The sequence below is a fragment of the Microchirus variegatus genome (assembly GCF_963457635.1).
Source record: "Microchirus variegatus genome assembly, chromosome: 14".
In the NCBI taxonomy this organism is placed as follows: Eukaryota; Metazoa; Chordata; class Actinopteri; order Pleuronectiformes; family Soleidae; genus Microchirus; species Microchirus variegatus.
In genome coordinates, this window is record NC_139815.1 from 26,084,472 (window position 1) to 26,103,135 (window position 18,664).

An 18,664-nucleotide genomic window follows, 5' to 3' on the forward strand; every position below is an offset into this window, starting at 1 on the left:
GGAGGTTCCATTTTTTTGGGCCACTTTTGTCTGTGACGGGCATAAGACGACACGTAAAGGGCACAGTTATTTGGATGAAATTCTCCACTGGTCCAAAATCATCAGATAGAGGAGTGTATTGAATGTGTGGGAAACTGAGCAGCTGCCCTTGGTGGCGTTTGTGTGATTTCTCTCATCTCTGACATCTGAGCAAAGACGCCACACACACGGCTCTAGATATATAAACTAGATATTTGTGCATCCTGGTCGTCTGCCATTTGGTGCCAACTCAGACAGAGCTAGACGTGATAAACACGATAACCACTGTTCTGAATCAGTGCACGCGATGCTTTTATCTGCTTATTGTTGCAGTAGCAGAAAAACTAAGGCTTCGTACCGTAAACATTAAAGACCGGAATAAGACAATTAATTCAAAAGCACCACGTTTTACATCAGGGGTCTCAAACTGGCGGCCCCCCCACTTAATATCATGTGATAATGAAAACATGGCCGACGACTTCACCGTCTTTTAAACACAGTGTGTAGCTGAGGCACAGCTGCCAGTGACGTGATAGAATAGAATATATGTTTGCCAGCAATGTTTTTTATAACAGTAATAAAAAGACATTTGTTCACAATTATCCCATGATTAAATATATCGTACACAACATTCAATTACATATAAGATAAGATAAGATAAGATAAGATAAGATAATATAGTCCTTTATTCGTCCTGCAGTGGGGAAATTTCCAGTGTTACAGCAGCAAGACAATAAAGATAAGGATAATAAATAATAAACATGCATTACCAAAAAGAAATCGAATATATAAAGTACAATATATAAAGATATTAACACTGACTTAGAAAATAGGTTTAAAAATAGAATGTAGAACGTACATTACAACCGGTCTGCAGAATATACACAGTATGCACATGGTATTTACAGTGTAAGGAAACAAGGCTGAGCTATTAAATAAGGATATTAAATAAGGATATGGATATTGCACTGATGAGAAAACTACAGTATATATATAATTTGCTTGTTAGGGCCGAAACGGCTCCTGGTACGAATTTTAATTACAGCTGTCCACACTATTATTTATGTAATTTAAAATAAATGTCTGTTTTTGATATTAATACATTACATTTGCATCACAAATAGTATTATTAAGTATATGTGTGATATCATGATGCAATATTGTGAACAGTTGTTTTTTTTTTTTTACCACTTTTTGTTCTCTAGGCCGCCCCCTCTTGACCACAATAGATGCGCATTGGCCCCCAGGTCATTTGAGTTTGAGAGCCCTGTTCTACATCATCACCTCCTCTTTGAAAGTGTTTCAATAAATAAAGCAGTCACAGCATAACGAGTGCGGCTTCTCTTACCTGAGCAGCATCAGGTGAAGTGTTAGGACCACAGGTGATTCAGTCTATAGTGTCTTCACTCTCTCACTGTCTCCGTCCTGTAATTGACAGACAGTAATGTCACACACAGTAATACGTTTTTGATTGTGATAACAGAGCTCCAGTAGACAGCACTACAAAGCAACATTAAAACATGTAACAAACAGATATTATACAAGTATAATTAAAACAAAAGGACATTTTGCTGTTGAACCTTTTTAATGGCAGACATTTTGACAGGTCTCGTTCAAAAACGCACAGGTGTAAATAATTAAATGAATGAAGGCTGAGTTCCATTTAGCTGACTAAATTTGTCCTGACTGAGTTGCCTATTGTTTCTTATCCACACACAGAGGTGGAAAGTAATGAATTATTTACTCGCGTTACTGTAATTGAGTAGGTTCATTGTGTACTTTTTTTTAATTTTTACTTTTAAAGTGTTTGTGACCTTTGACCCATTTTGACCGACAGATTATGCGTTTACATATGTGTGAGATTTGCGTCCCCTTGTCCCCTTTTTGCACAACATGAGAAAATAACCCAACCTTAAGTCACTTTTACTCTGAGTACATTTTAAACATGTTACTTTCTATTTTAAATCGAGTTCATTTTTAGACCAGTAAAACTAAAATTGTATCAGAACAGTGGCACGCTATGAATTGTGGGTAATTCCCTGACAAACATCCCGTACACACACGACAAAAACAGACCTGGAAGAACCAACAAAACAAAAGTAATGCAATCGGCTTCATGTGAGAACATGTAATCAAGTTTATGAGTCAACCATTTATTAAAATGTTTGCATAATGACGACATCTGTGCAATCTTTGACTCGATCAAAATGAAGTATCTCAACATAAAAGCAGCCAATCTTTTTTTTTTTTTTTTGCTGGGTTTCATAATATGACGCATTAAGAATGTCACCCAATTCATAAAATGATCATTTTGAGCCCCATGCAGCAGCAAAGGTGACGTCACCAAAGACCATGAAAGTTTAAGGATTAAGGGTTTTAGAGTTAAGTGCAGACATGGGGGTGAATTCCAAGTCATCAAAGGTGACCGATCTAATAAAGTGTACCACAGGAAACACAAAGTCCACAACAGATTATATATATATATATATAAAAAAAAACAAAAAAACAGTGTGTTTAAGCAGCCATTAGCGAGTGTACGAGTCAAAGGAGCCTTTTAGTAAAGCAGCACTTTCATGTGGTATTTGCTGCGACGCTGCTTAAAGGCTGGCTAGTTAAACAAGCAGTGTGTGGGGGGGGGGGGGGGGAAGGGTCAATATTTTCACAGGCATGTTAAATACGTAAGCACTGATACAGACTGACTGTTTCTCACCTTCCTGTCACCTCCAGCTGCTACTTAAAGACCAGGGCCCGTATTTATCAAGCGTCTTAGAATTACTCCTAAGAACTCTGCTAAGAGTTGACTTATGAGTAAAAAAAATTCTTCGCTGAAAGCTGCACTTAAAAGTTAGTTATCAAGCGTCTTACTCTGAAGGACTGGAATGAATCTCAAGTGTCACTCTCAGAGCTGAACTACGACAGTACTATGTGCCGTAAACTGAATTTTAGGTGACGTCACTTCCGTGTCCATAGAAATGACCAATCACAGAAGGGAATCCCTTGTCTAAGAATAAAGAAATATCTTAGAAATACTGAAATGGACAATGGTAGCTATGCTGTTCAATCCAGGCTGTGGTGTTGGGATGTGGATTTTGTTTTTCCTTTTTACTTCATCTGAGTCTTTTGCGTTAGTGTTGCATAATTGACATTAAAATCCTTGTGTGCATCACCAGTGTGTGTAGACTGTGTTTGTGAGAGATCGTGTCCGTGTGCGTTTATTGCGGCCGCTGCTGTTAATTGATCTAATGTGTTTTACTATGAGATGAATGTGTTGCGTGTCAAAATAGCAACAATCATGCAAGCATGATGATGATGAGCACCCAAAGCCAGGACATGTGACATCCTTCTCACCTCAGTGCTGCCCCCTACTGGCAACTCCTAACCACTTAGGACACCTCTGGAGGTCTGTTAAATATCTGGGAGAGTAGGAGTGATTCTTAGACTTAAGACAGTTGATAAATAGCTTTTATTCTTAAGTTTGAGAGTAGGACTAAATTTCACAAATTCTCAGGACTAAAGTGTAAAATGGCACTCTAAGACCAACGGACCGGAAGATTAAGGCCTTTTTTTTTTACTATTATTAAGAAGCTGTAATCTGGTGATATGATACATAACCCAAAATAGGTGTGATGATACTATACCACAAAATAGTCAAAACAATGTCATGTGCATGAACCATATAGATTTCTTTGTCTATTGCGGGGGGTCTGCAACCTTTAAAATGAAAAGAGCCATTTTAATCCCTTCTCCCTTCAATAAAATTAACCTATTTGACTCTTAAAATGAAGACAATATCATGTATAAAGTATGTTTGTATACATATATATACTATATTTAAAGAACGAGTTACAAAAAGAAAAAAGGAAACAGTTGAGATTTAATGGCCACAACCTCTTATAAAGTGTAAAATGAAATAAAATAAAACAATTGTATGTAGTTCATGCCTAAGAAAACCTGCCATGGATCTAAAAATACTTCTTCATGTACACGTTACTTCATTTAAGTGTCAGGAATGACTTTCGGGGAGGTTTTTCCAATATTGCATTGGACAAAACACTTTTATTTATGACTTTATCTCGATGACAAAGTGTGAAAAACATGAACATAAAATAAAAAATCAACACATGTTTCTTCAAAAACTACAAGGAGCCACTGCAAAGGGGCTGATGAGCCACATGAGGCTCTAGAGCCGCAGGTTGCACAACACGGTTTAGTGAGAAGAGTGGAACAATGGGGAGAGGGACTCCATTGGCCAGAGACTACTGCCACCTAGTGGTCAGAGGTTAAAATACAATTTCAATTCAGATGGATGGATGGATTATTTCACAACAGTAGTGACGCAGTATTATACCTAAAATCACAACATATTGATTTAATATGTCAATTAGGACAAAACAGTGGCGTTTTATCATCATAAACTGCGACATAATAGTGCACAGTAAGCCCTGGTCTAATTTACACTGATATACTGTATTACCATTCCATAATACTCTACTTTTCCTTGCAGAAAAGCCAAAGCCCACCCTTGCCCCTGCACTATACTTGTTTACAGTTGACAGAATCATATTCAAAACGGATATTATACGTTGTCGGCTATTGTTTTTCTTCATATCGAGGCCATTTCACCTGCGTGAATTGTTCACACTGAAAGCGACCGTCAACGTGTCAAACTGCATCACACAAACACACTCGGTCAACAAAGCCCTCATGCGGAAAGTGGACCGTTAGGTATTCATTATTCATAATTTCCGAGGTATTATGTGCTCGTGAATTCGCTAAGTGCACGTTTGCCATTACTGCACACAGCCTCGTTTAGTGTGAAGTGAAAATATGGCAATTTGAATCTTGAGGAGACATTAATGACGACTCATCATCATCACCACGCTGCTTATCACAGGCGTTCACTGTGAAATGACATGAATGTGGCGTAAGTGGCAGCAGCAGCAGAGTGAGCAGCAGCTCCAATAATGCACACAATTATCACAATTTATTTTTATTTAGCTTTTTTAATGTTACATTAATTATTCTCAAGACCATTTAAATCCTTAATATTGTTATAATTAAATATTTGACGTAGATTTAGTTTCTCTGGAATCCACTTTTGGTATTATTAAGTATTTACTGCCACCTACTGTTCACATAGTGAATTACAAGTTCTGTTGATAGTTCCAAGTGAGCAGTGAGTGATCGTTTCACTACAACAGACTAACAAATAAAAAGTGAAATTATACATTTCTACATATAAAAATCAGTTCATTCCAATGTACCGACATTTAGATTAACTTATCTTCTTCATGCATGTTTTGTATAAAAGTAACATTAAAAGATTTTTAAGACCTTTAAAAATTGTATTTAAGACCTTTTATGAGATTTTAGGAGAATTTAAGGCATTTTAAGGCCTTAAATTCAAATTATTGGATTTAAGACTTTTTATGACCCCACAGATACCCTGAGCACAACAGTGTGTATATCTGCTGTAGAAGTACACAAGAAAAATAACGGTAGATTTATCAAATTACTTCAGAATAGGAATCCTTGCATTTATTTTGTCTGCTTTGTTTCCTTGAACCGGGCTTTTTTTTTAAACATAAAGAAATGTACGAACATGTCATGAGATTAAAGAAACATGTTTAAGTGAAATAGGGCCCCAAGGATCAACGGGTGAAAAGGTCATTTGTGTATTTTTATTATGAAGAGCAGTAATAAAATGATAACTTATCTGGTTTCAACATGACGTTATATACAGACTCGGTTAAATCACAAATTTACTGCACAGAAATTCCGTTTATGTTTGAGTTTTGACCCGTTTGCAGCACCCACCCACACAGCTCAGAACACTTAAAACGCCCAGAGCTGCAGCTCAGGGTCAGAAATGACAAACAATACTGATCTTAAGCTGCTACGGAGCTCAAAAGGTCTCAAGTGAGAGAAGAAAAAATCTGGGACTGTATTGGGAGTGTTTGGGAAAATGTGGGAGGGTGAAAACAGAGGAATTTGAAGGCAAATGCAAATTTGTTTCTTGACAAACAACTGAGCATCAGCCAAGGTTTCTCTCTCGCACAATACGTAAGTATATAATATTTTTTACAATCTTCTCCTTGTCACTAATATGTACTCACCATAATTATCCGCTGGTACTTGGAGCAGACAAAAGAAACTTATCAACAGACTATAGCCAATTGTGTGGATTACCACAGTTTTAAAGATGGGTATAAGTGGAGCTAGTTTTCATCTTTTGCAAACGTCCTGGCAGAGATTTGAGTCTGGGGAAGACATAAGACTGCAATCGTCATTTTTGAATGGCAAAGTCTACGTATACCTCCTTTAAGATACACCTTTAACTCCTTTGTCTTCATAGATCAAAGAATCATTACGACAAATCGCAGTGTTGACATAGATTTAATGGCACCAAAAAAGAGCATTGTGGTACACATCTGAGGAGTTGTTTTAATAAACAGCAGAAAAAAAAGCTTCACGTTACTGTTTTATAAACGCTAAGAGGCCGAATTGAGCAAAACTACTTTACAGCTGCATCGTAACACTGGAAAACCAACTGTTCTGTTCTCTACCAGCCATTATGTTCTGTTACACCTACTAAATAAAGCCTTAATGAAGCCAGCAATGACACTATGAAGTAAAACAAACAAAAAAAAGATTGTTCATAAGCTCATATATTCTAATCTTTGGCCATGGGTATATATATATAAAAAAAAAAAAGGTAGTTAGATTAAATAACACATTTTTAAATTTATCACAATACACTCAGTGTCCATGTCTTTATGAAGCAATAAGTCAAACATTCCAAACACCATTTAAATCTTGTCTCGGCTATGATTAAAATGTAATTCCAACCTAACCTAATAAGAGACGATAGAAAAAAATATTCTACTGTTTAAAAAAAAGATGCATAGATTGAGATGGAGGAGCCTTCACTGTTCCAGCAGTCACGCAACACCTTTGCAATATTGTCAAGAGAGAAAAAAAACGTTCCTTCAAATGAACAGCGACTTAAGGCTTTCTGCGTCTGAAAGAGAAGTCCAGAATATTAGTCATCGCATTTAAAACCCAGTCAAATCAGGACTACTGTCATGTATACATTAAACTCCAATATGCATGCTTTTGTTTACTGTGCTTACTTTTGATGGATATAGCTTGAACTTGCGACTGGAGGCTAAAGGGAAGAAAAGGTTGAAAAGCACAGACATGCATCAGGTTATAACAATCCAAGTATCCAATTCATATTAAAAAGAATAATTATTGGTACTTAAGACAATGCAGGAGTTAATAGTTTTACAGTAAGGTTAGTTTAGCTGAGTGTAACTATATACACTACTGTTCAAATGTTTGGGGTCACACAGAAATGTCCTTATTTTTGAAGGAAAATCACTTTTTTCAACGAATATAACATTAAATGAATCATAAATACACTCTATACATTGTTAATGTGGTAAAAGACTATTCTAGCTGCAAACGTCTGGTTTTTAATGGAATATGTACATAGGTGTATAGAGGCCTATTTCAATGTTCTAATGGTACATTGTGTTTGCTAATCACGTTAGAAGACTATTGGATGACTAGAAAACCCTTGTGCAATGATGTTAGCACAGCTGAAAACAGTTTTGCTGGTTCTTTGACAAAAGGGCAAAATTATTATTTCTAATCTTGTCAATGTCTTGACTATATTTCCTATTAATTTTGCAACTCTTGATGAATAAAAGTGTGACTTTTAATGGAAACCTTGGAAAAATTGTATAGGTGACCCCAAACTTTTTAAGTGTAGTAAATTCTAGTATGTTCTTGTAGTAAAATGAAGATTTTACTCTGTTCTCGACATCCTCTGGTTGAACCGGTCCTTCTCCAGATCCTGATCGTCTCTTACGACTGAAACAAAATATATTTTTTTTAGGTTTTCTCGACAAAACAAAGAAATGATTGACCCAACTTCAACTTCCATTCAATACAGTGGGATTAATACACCTTTAAATTACAGTGAGAGAGACAAAGAATTCAAGTTTACAGCTTGTGTGTAAACATAGATTAGTTACCGTCATTCAATAAATACATTATACAATTTGTTCCACATTTTAACGAGTCAATATTTGATCCTTTCAATGTTTTTATGCAAAAATGTTTTTAACTTCCACATAAAAAGCTTAAATGAGAATAAGAAAAGAATCAACTGTTCATGTTTTCGGTTAAATACTGTACCTTGGACCTGTTGGACATTCTTGTCTTAGCGTCTCAATGTCAGTAAACTGTACAGCTTGTCCTCCAGCCCGGGTCTTAAACACATTACCCTGTTGATGTGTACAACCATGAGGAGAATACAGGGAGAAACATGTTCAGAATCAAACGTCGTCTAAAAACAGGACCCCAGTGTTGATTAAAAACACAATGCGATTCAAGTCAGATTGGAGCAAGATACAAAAACAAAAGTCTATCAATTATGTAATTTTACCTTGATCAGTTTTGTCTCGATTTCCCCGTCAGAGGCAAGCTCTTGATGTCTGAGCACATACATGTTGCACTTGGACAGAGCTTTCTCGTTGGGGGTGGACACTTTGATTGCATTGGGTATGATTGGCTGCATGACAGTGTCTAGGTCCAAATTACATGGTGGTTTGTGGTCTACCCATTTCTCCCCACCCGCAGAGTGTGAGCGCCTGTGCATTGGATGAACTGGAAGAGCAGTCTGGTGATCCCAGAGTGAAAGAAACAGACAAAGTTATTCACATTATGACACCATCAGTGACCATTTAAGAGAGATAATCAAGGTTAGGATGATTATATTAGAGGGCGTGTTTTGAAAATAAATGTATTACTGGAAATCGGAGGAAAGGACCACAGTTGATTTGATCATTTCTTTTTTGTGGGGAAAATTAAATTCACGTAACATTGTTTTCCAGTAATATATTTTTTTTTTTCAAATCCACTAAAACTCCTAACTACATAACATAGCAGTGGAGTCAGACGAGATCAAGCATGCAAAGCAGTGTGAAAATAGGGTAAGGAGAAGGTTTAATAAGGAAAAGGTACATGCAGAGAATTAGATATATAGCGTGATAAAGCAATGATGAAGAACAGAGCATTAATATCTCAGTTTTTTTTCCCTTTTCCAAAAAGTTATGGGATGCGCTGCAACATTTAACAACAAAAAGGGAAAGTAGAAAGAGCAGAGAGCACACCAGTCCAAACAGGTCCTGCTTAAAAACGCATATAAAATATAACATAAAAATGTCAAATATTGAATAATGAATAGTAAAGTTTTGTGAAATTGCTTTTAGGCAACGGACGCCGGTTTTAGGTTTGTTAGGATGGTACTGTTTGTTTAGCCAAGCAATTACAAACGGGCTCATTAATTCAATGAGCAGTAAAGGTTGTAGTTAATTTTTTTAAATGGATGACCTATGTAGACATCCAAAGCCTAAAATATTACACTTCTGGCTTATTAATAATACAAAATATACACATACATATTAATCCATTATGAAAATAGTGGATAATTTGGTTGACTGCAGCCCTAAATGAGACCGCTTAGTGGCCATTTTTATTATTCCACTTGTTGAAAGTGGACACTCAAGCTATCATTTTCTTGGATTGTGCTTTTTTGGCCAATTTCTTTCTGAAAAAAAATCTGAAGAAATAAATGTGCAACTTTGTGCACTACTTTTGTCTTGTTTTAATAGTGCAGGTGAAACAAACACAGCACAAGGGGGAAAAAAAAGTGGTAGAAAGCAGCCAGCAACAAACGGCAGAATAAAAAACTGCAGGCATGATGAACTGCTCTGAGAGCTTATGATGCAAGAGGATTTCCAAGCATGACAAAACTAGTTTCCTCTAGACAAGCTAAACTACGTGGAAACAGTGTTACTACTTAATGCCATTCTACACAAGCAGTCATCTATTGGCAACACTGCAGACGAGGCCTACAGAGAAAAAGACAACATTCTCTTAATGATATCTCTGGTCTACAACACTAACCCTTCTTCCTGCTTCTAGGTCTAGCCCATAGACAAGAGTCGTAGCAGGGGCCTCAGTGTCTGGGGCCCATCGCATGCCTCTCCTGCGACCCACACTGCTGGTGCCATGGTATGGAGCGGGAGTCCGGCTGCTGTACTGTGGAGTCTGTGGGTGTTTAACCTGGCTGTCTGAGTCTACAGGGAACTTATGCTCCCAGTCTGTGATGCAGGACGCCACTGAACGGTAAACTGAGGAGGACGAGGGAGTGCTGGTGGAAGGGGTGGGGTATGGGTCCTGAACTGCCCTAACACTGGTTGAATATTGGTGGGATGGAGTTAAGTCCTGAAAATGATGTGGAAATTGGGGCCAAGCATTGTGGAGGTTAGAAGTGGCTCCAGAGTGACACAAATGCAGGACAGGGTAAATCAGAAGCATCCTTGGCGGTATAAGATGATCACATAATTATCAGAATAATTACAAGCATGCATAATTTCCACCATGTTAAAAATTTCAAAAGGCGATTATACAGATGAAGAGTGGTTAAAGAAATAACTCACAGGAATCGGTGATGGTGACGCAGATCTCTTCTGGGGCACGTTCCGGTCTCTTTCTCTAGACGGCCTCTCTGGACGCTCTGCTGCACAGCCGCCTCCGCTGCTGCTGCTGCTGCTCTCCGTCACTATGGCCTTAAGCTGCTTCAACTTTTCATCCTTAACCCACAACTTGTTCTGCATCTCAAGCTGCTTAGCGTTCACTCTCCTTTCCTAATTAGAAAAAAAGAAATAGATTTTTTTAATCCTGTATTACAATATCCTAAAATAATGCATTGCATATTAATTAATTATCAAACATTGCTCAGCTCTGATTAACTTAGTGAAAGGGTACATATGCATCTAGTCTCACATGTAGTGTCAACAAACAACTTTCACAGTAGTTATGCCAGTGGTTTTTCTGCCTTGTGGTGTTTTTTGGGCCCCCAAAGTGAACTTTGACATCATGAACGAACCGGATGCTGATTAAGCAGAAAAACCCCTTTAAAAACCCTGTTTTTAAACCAGTGGGAATGCAGTATGAAACATTTGGTATGCTCACAGAAAGGTAATGCATGATGGTGATTTTACACTGGACATTTGATGAATGAAACTTGACACGGTCAATGAGGAATTTGCAGGACTACTCTGAATACGGCCACTTACACACTCTTTCTCCCACTTGTGCCTGGTATCCGTCACCATGCCCTGCATACGCTGCTCCATGCGCTTCTTCTCTGAGAGCTCTCTCAGTAGCCTTTGCTCCCGGGTCTCTAGCTCCTGCTGAAGTGAGCGCTTGTCCTGCTCATACACATCTGTTGTCTTTTGCAGGATATCAATCTGAAATAAGCAGTCCATTTAAACAAATGAGTATATTTAAATTAAAAGCAAATGAAGAAAAGTGCACAGGTTTGCTTGGCAAAGGAGAAGGCACCTTGTATTCCAGAGTTTTGGATTTCTTCTCCAATCGCTCAATCTCTGTCCTCTGGCTGCTGATAACTCTGTCTTTCTCGCCCAGTTTGCCTTGTTGATCGTGCAGGAACGTTTCCTTTGCACTGAGCTGACCGTCAAATTGTTGGAGCATAGACTTCAATGTATTAGCTGGAGGAGGAAACACATTGATGTTGGCTTTCACACTCTCAGCAACTACAAAAAAAATACAGTTAATTCATTAATTTCTGCCTAAAATGAGGCTTTTTAGCTCGTACCAGTTTTGTTGAACTGCTCGGTCATCATCTGTCGTATACGCTGCCTCGCTTCCAGCACTTCAATGAGGCGGGGCAGCGTCTGATCATCAGCTGGGTCCACCAGCTCACACGGAGGCAGGGCTGGAAGGCTTTCTATGAGCTGACTCAGCAGAACTGGATCATCAACTGTGCGAATAAGACAAGGAAGTGTTTATGTAGCATTATTAGCATACATGATTAAAAGATAATGATCTAAATAATGTCAAAATAGAGCATGACAATGAGACGCCCAGTGGAGAGTTGAGTGTAACGTACCAGAGTAAGAGGAACCTCCACGATCATCCTGTCGACGCGACAACTCATCTCTGAAGGCCTGGTTTCTGTGGCGGCGACCTGCAGCAAGGAAGCAGATCGGCCGGTCAACCGGTCGCGCCACCTCCACCTCCTGGGTCATCTCTGCAAAGCGCATCACCAGCTGTAGGACAAATAACGGATTGCTATTAGAAGGATTGTTCCTGTTGTTGTTTTTTAAATGTCAAATCAGCCAAACATTTGGAATAATGCGTGTGGAAGTTCAAATCATGCAAAACAAATGCAAAGTCTTACAATAGTTTCTTCATAATCGTCTGCCTTTGGGTTGACACACACGATCATCCGGACTTTTCCTTCACCATCAAAGTAGTTTTTGAACAGGTGTGTTATTTTAGAGTCTCTGTATGGAACCATCTGGAAGAATAAACAGAATATGTGAACCCTACAATATCAAACGGAGTACTACTTTACAAAGATATCAAACGGCTTATGAACAACGACACACTGATGAGACACAAACCTTATTAGTTCCACACATTTGGTTTTCACGCAGGACTTCCATGCAGGTGCGCAGTGTCATCAAAGACTGGTTGATGTTACCTGTAAATTAGATTTTAAAAATGAGCCTTTAGAGATAAACTACCACCACTACTATATACGTATAAACAGAAGATCCACATGCAGCTACATGAAGAAAGTGTCCAGCTGATTTTGGAGACAAATCCACAGGAAGGAATGAACTGACCTGCTTCACGGAGGCGATTTCCCTCTGCTCTGGTTCTACTGGTGCGTTCACTGCCTGCCAGGTCAACCAGACACAGCTGACTCACGTTCACCTGACTCTTGTCCTGTATTTCAACACCACACCTTTAGCATTCACAAAAAAAAATGAGCTATGTGTAAATTTGGAGCTGCTTGTCACCTGTAGAATGTGGTCTCCATCGGCATCAAGTGGTGCTTGGGCCAACTTTATTGTGAACACACTGTGGGAGCGACTGGATTCACGGTTGAGTTGCGTGTTGGCTATCCTCCGTTTCTTTTGCCCTGTAGATAGTAGATCATAAAATCAGTGTGTGAAGTAACAGTAGAGGGCGAATAAACTAGACATTTGTTGAATAAACCGTATATAATAATACTTATGGTGGCGACTGGAAACTGTTCTATTGTACACCAAAAAGTGTCTATTTTGCACAGACATAGCAAAACCTTGGCTGCCTCTGCAATGGACACTTATGCTGTGTGCAGCATAGGAATGTCACCAGGCAACTACCACTATACTTAGGTGTGGAGTTAATAGACTTAATCAGCATAATGTGAGCATATTTGACAATTGGAAGGCAAACATAAGAGGGAAAGAATCACCACTCACCCTTCCAAAAGACTTCAAAAGCCTCTTCTGTAGATTTGACCTCTACTTCTGTGCAGCCAGCCACGTACATGTTGTGATTCTGATCCTCACGGAGAATCTTGGACTGTGGTGCTCTGAAACAAGTCCACAAAAGAAATAATCAACATACACTAACAATGTAATGCAATGAGTTGATTTAGCAAAGATAAGTCGCAAAAGCTAAAATGACAAATACTTGATGTTAGTGTCAAAAACCAAATTAAAAAAACAATGATGAGATGCAAACAAAGACATCGAGTGGTACAGAGGGATACATGCACAATTAAGCGTAAGCCATTCAGGGATGTTCAAGTCTCCACAGTAAAAGCAGGGGACCAATCACTGAAGACAACAGCCACCACAACGACACACAGGTAAGTTATACACCTATGCTATTTTTAAGGCTTTGGATTATTGGTATGGAAATACACTGTTGACCTACGTGACATGTCAGCTACAGCCAAGCTAGATCTAGGAATAAGCAAAGCACTGATATTATGGTCTTGTACAGGCCACATACATGAACTCATTGTTCCGTACCGGTGTACCTCCACCGAGCCACCTGACAAAAACAGGATTTTGTTTTTTTAAATGCATCCCCCATCACAGCAAAAACAACATATACAGAATCTCAATGAAATTAAGAATGTAAGCATCTCATACAGTGGTGGTAACAGGGACATGAACAATTGCATTATTACTGAAAAAATTTACTTTAGTGCACATACTTGGGGAAAAAAACACACTATGAATATCCACAGCTGAATTGTGCGCAGGCAAACGTTTAAAATGGCAGTGTTTGGGGGAAAAACAGCCCTTACTTTGGTCTGATGGGGTCATAAAGAGCGTCTTCCAGGAGGTCGTAGATGTAGTTGTTATAGATCTCGATGTAGGACACAAATACACTGTAGCAACAATCCTCATCCACGCTCTCAGATTTGCATGCCTCCTCTGAACTGATCATATCTGCAAACTCTGGGTCAGGCCTATGCCTAAAAAAAATACATGAATAGACAAAAAAAATAACATGTTATATAATTTGTGGGCAGAAGACAGTGTACTGTGTGCAAAAGGCCTTAGGCCACCATTAGAGTTGTTGTTTTAACCATACTAAAATGGCCATACAGAATATTTTTTTCAGCCACTTTGTTGGAACACTTCCAGAAAATAGGGAAAAGGTGTATGCAGTTTTAAAATAACAAAAAGGGTCTTTTATACCAGGTTTATTCTCAACATGAGCGAGCACAGATACACATAATAAATGAGATCAACATTCAGTGACGGATCACTCCAATCCAAATGCTAATGATGACAGAATTAGACTTTTGCACAGTACTATACAAGGTACAAGAAAAGATAAATTGCTACCTGGAGGATGGTGTTTTTGGTACCGGCATCGGCTGACTGTCTCGCTTCTGTCTCTCCAGGAGAGCATCAACTTGATTCTGAACCTCCATTCCATTTTTCTCATCTGGCTTAAACACCTGAAGATTTACAAAAATGCCAGTAAATTTTTCTGAACACTTTTTAAAAGATAAAATACACAAATGAGAGAAAGACATACATATCTTTTGGCCTGAAATGGGCCGATGCTGTTGAAGAGCATGTCTAAAGACCGGGGGAGGAGTCCACCTTCACCGGGTGAGCCAGTCATGGTGAAGGTCTTACCGCTTCCAGTGACACCATATGTAAACAGTAGACCTGTGCACAATCCAAAGAATGATTGACAGGCTGTGATATTTTATACATATTGTTTTCATACCATTTTAAAATTAAGATTGCATTTGGTTAAATTATTAATTAAGTATAAAAAAACATATATATTGTATTTTCTGCCGTTTACCTAAGGATGAACATGTTTCTAATAAAGTGATGGGATTTTGCAGCTGGTCACGAACTTACCATTCTTACAGTGAATCAGATCCTCAATCAGCGGCTTTGCAACCTCCTCAAACAGCTCCATTTGAGTGGTTTTGATGCCAAATACCTTTTTAAATGAGTACTGCGTCTAAATAATATGCAGAGAAAAAAACGTTTGGTACATTAATGGCATTTCACAGAAAAAAACTCTTACAAGTCCTTATCGCCAAGTTTTAAACCAGTTACAATTACATTTGTATGATCTACCAGAAGCAGCTATGACCAATAATTAAAATTAGGCAGGATCCAACATTTGTAAAATAAGTGTTTAGAATTACCGGTTCAGAACCCCAGTAAAGAACACAGAGGGCGAGTCTGTATGACCTCATTACCGCCCAGCCATGGGGAAACAACCCACTTACCTCTTTGAATTCTCCATTGCGGTTGGCTTTGAGTCCATCTGGGGCATGCAGCTGAATCATGGAGCTGCTTATCATCTCAACACAACATTCCTCATCTTCTGCTCCTAGTGGTCGTATACGACAGCACACCTACAAATAGGGCAGAATGTTTCTACAGTAGTGTGTTCTGGGAGACTTGTTTACCTCATTTCTACCAGAATAGGGATGCTTCTCTTATAGTGCAGAGTGATGGTGTTTCATTTTGAGGATTTACAAAGTGGTGTTTACTTACTCCAACAGGATCTTTGTCTGAATTTGTTGCCTTCCTGGGGGCATGCCTCCGAGGAGTCTTGCCTTTCCTGCAAGTGATGAGATAAACAATATTTTTAAAAAATACAATATACAATTTATCTCTCGTCTTGATAAAAAACACTTGCAATAAATGAATCGTGGTCAATTTCTTTTACTGTGTAATCATGAGTGGAGTGAAAACATTAATATTTCAGAGTAACTTGAAAACCCCGTCTACCTCACAACATACAGTCCTAGTGATTCATTTATTTTTTGACACGGATTAGCTGCATCTTTCCTCGAGATTTACTATAATCTTATTAAACATTTCTAATTTTTCACTATAAGATACATGTATTCTATCATCGATGCCATTGACAACAGTCAGTGTGCATACCCTTATACATTTACTAAATGTATAGCTAAACTAAAATTACATTGAAACGATTTTCTCCCGTCATTGCAAGAACACAGAAGAGCCTTTATATATACACAAACGTCTACTATAGCATGGGAACATATGAACACTGTTCAATTCATTCTCAAGGTGTTGAGTTCAGTGGTTCTGTGCAAATAAAGCCACCAACGTGTTCCCCAAGATATTAATCACAAATATTTCCTAATGGCTTTAAGCTTCGTCATGTAGGGACTGTATGAAAATACACAACTGTATTAAATAGCCCGGTTTGAATGTATTTGTTTTGTAGCAGATTGGTACGATGCGCCAAAGTTACTGCAACTAGCTTGGAGTTAGCTACAAGCTAAGCTAACGCTACCGGGCTAATGCGCACTCACTTGCCGAGTCTTACTAGAAACCCACCGCGAGCATTTTTACGTCCTATGCCCGAATAATCGTCATCGCCTCGGACACTTGTCGACTAATTTGAGGATTTTATATTTCAATAAAACATATCGCAGTACTCACCCCTGTCTGTGCATTGTTGTTGTTGAAAGCTCACACACAGAGCGCCTCTCTCTCTTCGAGATTTGAAAAATTCCCTCTTGTCAGACGTTGGTGCGACAGTCGGTTATTTCAGCCAATCACAAAGCAGACTGCGCGTCCTGCGGCGGAAGTCCCGCCTTCCAACTCTTTTTTATAGAGAAGAGTTGTTGCAACGACCGTTAAGATGCACTACCGCCATCTAAGTGTGGACAAGAGAATTGCAACTAAAAATACATATATTATTTGATTTTCTTTTGAGTGAAATACTCGTTTTGATTATGAAATATTTTAATATATGTTGGCACAGCATAATTCATTAGCGTCTGGATTTTTTTGACTATGTTTTTGACTATGTTGCAAATAAATTATTTGATTAAGCCGTGGTAGTGGCACCAGAGCCACCACTGGAGGGAAGTGAATCATGGTTGGATAAAGGTGAGTTAATATTGACAAGCAGCACACAGAACATGCAGTTCATTACTTCAGTGGCAGGATGAATTTTGTCACGCTTAAGTAAATAGTAATAGCTAAAAGCAGGCAGTTTAGTGGATCCAGTGGATTAAAACATCTGTAAAACAGCTCAGGTTCACTTTTTTAAGCATCCACCTTTACACAGTTACTCATCGTTACATCACAACTAATGTGTTTTTACTGTTTTCCAGATGCTTTTACTCTGACACAGTAATACATATCTTCATTCTGATACTTCTGTAGTAATCTGGGTAACTCATTTCGGACCAGCAGCCTCGTAGGGGTTAAACTGTAAAAATTGTCAGTTGCCAGTATGTTAAACCCAATGACAAAGTATTGAAGCCTTGGGAAAGGCAGTTTAACACTGCTTATTCAATGGCCTCTCTCCATCAGGATCACTATGCTGGGACTGAATCTTGCTGCGCAACCAGGAAACGACATATTTCTAAAGAATCTGAAAGAGGAGTCATTATTGGTGCTGCCGTGAGCGTCTTAAACTGGCTGAACCTCTGGACAATGATTCCTTTTGAGCTGTCACTTTCCTTAAATGAGACATCCATGACCCTTTGACCTCCCCAACCCCATGTCAGAGCCCCCCCCCTCAATGGACACACACACTCACTAAAAATAAGGGTGAAAAAAATTGATCGAATGTTTTAAATTTGCATTCATTTCTTACCCATTGTTTTTGTTATCTGCACTTCAGTTGTGTTTTTATATAAAATACAATTCAGATGACAGGCCAGTGGTTCATGACTGGTCACTAGAAATTACCCGGGGGGGTCAGAAGATAATTGAGAGGACGGGAACAGAAAACCCCCTTTATTCAACACAGAATTCTATTATATTCTTCCCTCCTTTCCCAGTTTCTGGCCTCAAAGAATACATTTAGTCATAAGTGACAGAGATGACTAAAATGAGTTAAAAGCACACAATAATAATAAAAAAGCATCTGCGGTGGCCTCAAACACTAGGATGATGTAAACAAATGTTTAATTGTGTGAACGCATATCAAACATTTAACAAACATTCAACAAGGTTGAACTTACAGTAAAAAAAATATGGGTAAATGTATATAAACACATGAAACGCGGCACATAAATAGGTGACAAAGGTTCAAAGTATAATTGATTATTGTGCATTTCCTCCGTAATGTGGTAACGAACGTAATGCTAATGATGTTTCGAAGAAACGACCTCGACTAAAAAACCTGAGTTATCACATTAAAGCAAAGACCACTACAGGAGAGCGGGTGTGTGGAGCTACGACGAGACGAGAGATTTGGTTTGAAAAACGGCTCTGAAATG

General features: G+C 38.5%; 1 protein-coding gene across 1 annotated transcript; it reads right to left on the reverse strand.

Annotated features, from left to right (window-relative positions):
- Positions 1–7,147: 7,147 nt before the first annotated feature.
- On the reverse strand, positions 7,148–17,085 carry LOC310936557 (kinesin-like protein KIF23; the record flags this gene model as incomplete). Its single annotated transcript, XM_083900630.1, has 23 exons — positions 7,148–7,186; positions 7,836–7,896; positions 8,224–8,312; positions 8,474–8,707; positions 9,997–10,317; positions 10,533–10,739; positions 11,172–11,345; positions 11,440–11,606; positions 11,714–11,878; positions 12,008–12,167; positions 12,299–12,418; positions 12,525–12,604; positions 12,750–12,852; positions 12,927–13,048; positions 13,374–13,486; positions 13,912–13,953; positions 14,213–14,383; positions 14,760–14,875; positions 14,956–15,092; positions 15,294–15,399; positions 15,674–15,802; positions 15,945–16,070; positions 17,080–17,085. The coding sequence occupies 23 exons, from the start codon at positions 17,083–17,085 to the stop codon at positions 7,148–7,150; spliced, it is 2,988 nt and encodes a 995-aa protein (XP_083756756.1).
- Positions 17,086–18,664: the final 1,579 nt, after the last annotated feature.